This window comes from Orycteropus afer, unplaced genomic scaffold (assembly GCF_000298275.1).
Source record: "Orycteropus afer afer isolate SDZICR_OR568_19922 unplaced genomic scaffold, OryAfe1.0 scaffold01018, whole genome shotgun sequence".
NCBI classification, from domain to species: domain Eukaryota; kingdom Metazoa; phylum Chordata; class Mammalia; order Tubulidentata; family Orycteropodidae; genus Orycteropus; species Orycteropus afer.
In genome coordinates, this window is record NW_006922605.1 from 313,238 (window position 1) to 317,718 (window position 4,481).

At 51.6% G+C, this 4,481-nt stretch overlaps 1 protein-coding gene across 1 annotated transcript in view; it reads left to right on the forward strand.

Moving 5' to 3' along the window:
* Positions 1 to 4,481, forward strand: part of ZBED1 (zinc finger BED-type containing 1) — an 83,543-nt gene that overhangs the window by 71,274 nt on the left and 7,788 nt on the right. Inside the window, exon 3 of the mRNA XM_007958568.1 lies at positions 1,909 to 2,116. Coding sequence (XP_007956759.1) covers positions 1,909 to 2,116 — 208 coding nt within the window. The remainder of the gene's footprint in view (positions 1 to 1,908; positions 2,117 to 4,481) is intronic.

A 4,481-nucleotide genomic window follows, 5' to 3' on the forward strand; every position in this document is an offset into this window, starting at 1 on the left:
TCAAACCCACCAGCCACTCCTCGGAAGGAAGGTTGGGCAATCTACTTCCGTAGTGATACTGCCTCAGAAACCCAAGGAGGGGTCGCTAGGAGTCAGAGCCACTCAACGGCAGTGCGTTTGGTTTTTTGGTTTCATATGCATGTGAAGGCTGAACAATGAATAAGGAAGACGGAAAAAGAGTTGATGCCTTTGAGTTGTGGTGCTGGTGAAGAATGCTGAAAGGACCATGGGCTGCCAGAAGAACGAACCCATCTGTCCTGGAAGAATTGCAGCTGGAATATTCCTTGGAACTGAGAACAGCCATACCTCATCTCACCTACTTCAGTCATGTTGTCAGAAGGGACCATTCCCTGGAGAAGGATGTCATGCTGGGTAAGGTGGAGGGTCAGCGAAAAAGGGGAAGGCCCTCAACGAGATGGACTGACACGGTGGCTGCAATGAGGGGCTCAGGTCTAGCAGGGATTGTGGGGCTGGGGCAGGACCAGGCAGGGTTCTGTTCTGCTGTGCACGGGGTCACTATGAGTCGGAGACCACTTGACAGGGCAGCAGTCAACAACAAGAGAAGAAGAAGAGCCTCTAGAGTTTTAAAACCATTTGCCCAGGACCCTTTCCCCTCACCCCCCAAGTCCTGTGAACCAAACGCAGAAGCCAACACAGGCTCCGTCCTCACTGATAACCTCCAAAGGTGGCTGTAGGAACCCAGGCTTAGTGCTTTCCTTTTTCTCATTAGAGACAGCTATCAAAGTATAGGGAGCAGTAAGTATTTCACACGTGAAATGGTTTGCATTTGCTACCGTGATTAAAAACATAATATAAAGCCTGGCTTTTTCTGCTGCTTGTGGAAAGCTCAGGAGGGAATCAAGTGATTTATCAAACGCAAGAAAAATCAATAGCAGATCTTCCCAGGGCACTGGCTCTGTGGTGATAGCTTATTCTTGTCAAAATTATAGTTCTCTTGTTGCATATCTCCACTCCTGAGAATTGATGGGTATTTAATTACGACAAAGGATTGATGGCTCATTCCAGTGGGATGTCTGCTCCTTCCAGGGGGGAAAGTCATAAAGATGAAGAGTTACTGGAATTGGGGCCCTGGTGGCGCCATGGTGAGCTCTTGGCTGCCAACATAAAGGTGGATGGTTCAAACCCACCAGCTGCTTGATGGGAGAAGGATGAGGCAGTCTGCTTCTGTGAAGATTGACAGCCTTGGAGACCCTGTGGGCAGTTCCACTCTGTCCTCTAGGGGCGCTGTGGGTCAGAATGGACTCCAGGCAGTGGGTGTGGTTTGGGCTTTGCTTCCGTGAAGATTGACAGCCTGGGAGACCCTGTGGGCAGTTCCACTCTGTCCTCTAGGGGCGCTGTGGGTCAGAATGGACTCCACGGCAGTGGGTGTGGTTTGGGCTTTGCTTCCAGGAAGATTGACAGCCTTGGAGACCCTGTGGTGCAGTTCCACTCTGTCCTCTAGGGGCGCTGTGAATTGGAATTGACTCCAGGGCAGTGGGTTTGAGTATATTTATACACATCCAAACTGGTGGTGTAATGCCTAAAGCATTTGCCTGCTAACCAGAAGGCTGGCAGTTCAAACCTGCCAGCCACTCCTCCGAAGGAAAATGGGGCAATCTACTTCCACAGAGATTCTGCCTCAGAAACCCAAGAAGGAGTTGCTGTGTGTTCCAGTTGACTCAGTGGCAGTTAGTTTTTTGTTATTTGGTTTTTTTTTTTGTTTGTTTGAAGCAAGCTGACAGTGGTGCAGATGGGGCAGCACTCAGCTGCTAGCTGCAAGGTTGGCCCTTTGAAGCCACTCAAGGCGCCTGGGAAGAAATACCCAATGGTGTGTGTCTGAAGGGTCACAGCCTTGCAAAGCCTGTGGGGTGCTATTGCATCTGACCTCCCTGTGTGACCTCCTCCCAGCTGGGGTCATGATGGTCCCGCAGCGGACCACCCGGGATGGCTTCGAGGAGCATTTTGGCCTGAACTACCTGGGGCACTTCCTGCTGACCAACCTGCTCTTGGACACTCTGAAGGAGTCGGGGTCCCCCGGCCACAGCGCAAGGGTGGTCTCTGTCTCCTCGGCCACACACTACGTCGCAGAGCTGAACATGGACGACCTACAGAGCAGGTAGGGTGCTCCTACAAAGGGCCAAAGCGGCCAGCCATATGGGGAAGGGTCCTCGCTGACCGGCCGTGTTTACCGGACGCCTCGATGGGCTGGGCTCAGGGCTGGGCATCAGCTGAAGACTCAGAGCGTCACGGTTGTGGATGGAATCGTGTGGATGGGCGCGTGCACATGTGCTGAGTGTGGCTGTGTGCGTGTGTGCCTGGTGTTTGTGGGTTTGTATGTGTGTGAGTGTAACCGTATGTTGGCATGCGTGTGTGTGTGAGTATAACTGTACGTTTGCATGTGTGTGAGTGTAACTGTATGTTTGCGTGTGAGTGTAACTACGTTTGCATGTGTGTGAGTGTAACTACGTTTGCGTGTGTGAGTGTAACTGTACGTTTGCGTGTGTGAGTGTAACTACGTTTGTGTGTGTGTGTGTAACTATATTTGCATGTGTGTGTGAGTGTAACTGTATGTTTGCGTGTGTGTGTGAGTGTAACTGTACATTTGCATGTGTGTGTGTGTGTGTGAGTGCAACTGTATGTTTGCATGTGTGAGTCTGAGTGTGTATTGTATGTCCCTGAATTTATGTGTGTGGGGGATGGTGTTCGAGTTTGTGTGTGTGTGCATGTGAGTGTGTGCAATGATTGCGAGTTTATGTGCGCATCTAGGGGACACTGTGCATGTGTGTGCACATGACTGTGTGTGACAGTGTTTGTGACATTGTGTGTGCATGTGTGTGACCGTGTGAGTTTGTGTGTGCATGTGAGTGTGTGCAATGATTGCGAGTTTATGTGCGCATCTAGGGGACACTGTGCATGTGTGTGCACATGACTGTGTGTGACAGTGTTTGTGACATTGTGTGTGCATGTGTGTGACCGTGTGAGTTTGTGTGTGCATGTGAGTGTGTGTGTGGCAGTTCATGAGTTGTGTGTGCCTGTGTGGGAGTATGTGTGACAGTGTTAGTAGGTTGTGTGTGCACACATGCATGTAACACTTTATCATCAAAGCTACAGCAGCCCACACACCTGGCCTGCTTTTCCACCTCCCTGGCCTGGAATTCCAGGGGCCTCTCATATAATGTGTGTGTGTGCATGTGTGTGAGTGTATGGCACTCTTTGTGAGTTTCTGTGTGAGAGTGTGACATGTTTGTAAGTGTGTGTGGCATTTTATCATCGAAGCCACACCAGCCCGCACATCTCAGCCTGGCCTTCCACCTCCCTAGCTGGGGTTCCAGAGGCCTCTCGTATGTGAGTGTGTGGGATGGGGATTGTGAGTTTGTGTGCATGTGAGTGAGTGTGTCGGGGTGTTTGTGTACGTGTATGCATGTGTGTGCAGCACTTTATCATCAAAGCTACACCGCCGTGCACGCCTCAGCCTGCCTCTGCACCCCCTTGGACCAGTATCCCAGGTCCAGGTGACGTGAACGCATGTCCTGGCGTGTTGTCCTGAGACCTCGGGTCTAGGGGGCTGTGCTGCTGGACTGGGACGTCCCTACGCTGCTCTTAGTGGCAGAGGTGACAGGGAGGCTGCTACGGGGAGCAGAGTGGTCTCGGGGGGTTGCCCTCGGGCCGGAATAGCCCGTCCTGACCAGTATGTCTGTGTCATCCTGCCTGGACTATGGCACCACTCCCTGCATCCAGCACTGGCCAGGAGGTGGCTGTGAAGGTGTTTGTTGGTGACAGACATTTACAGTCAGTAGATCTTAAGTGAAGGAAATCTGATGGCATAATGGTTAAAGCATTGGGCTGCTCATCCAAAGGCTGGCAGTTCAAACCCACCAGCCACTTAGTGGGAGAAAGATGAGGCAGCCTGCTTCCATAAACGTTGGCAGCCTTGGAAACCCGATGAGGCAGTTTTACTGTGTCCTAAAGGGTTGCTATGAGTAGGAGTTGACTTGATGGCAGTGGACCTCAAGTTAAAACAACGTAGGTGGGCCTGACCCAATCAGTCGAAGACCATAAGAGCAAAGTCGAGGATCCGCTGCATAGCAAGGATGCTGCACCACCTGCTGCAGAGTGGCCCGCCTGCCCACCCGACCGGCACGTTGCAGTCTCGCCAGCCTCCAGAGTTCCATGAGCCCCCAGACAAAATGGAGACCACTTTCCGGAATTCTCCTCTCCTATCTCTTGTCCCGCCAGTTTGATTGAGTAAAATTAATACTAATGAAAAGAGCTCTAGTGACACAGTGGTTAAGCATTTAGCTGCTAACTGAAAGGTCAACAGTTCAAAACCACCATCCACTCCCTGGGAGAAAGATGAGGCAGTCTGCTTCTGTGAAGACTGACATCCTTGGAGACCCTGTGGGCAGTTCCACTCTGTCCTCTAGGGGCGCTGTGGGTCGGAATGGACTCCAGGCAGTGGGTGTGGTTTGGGCTTTGCTTCT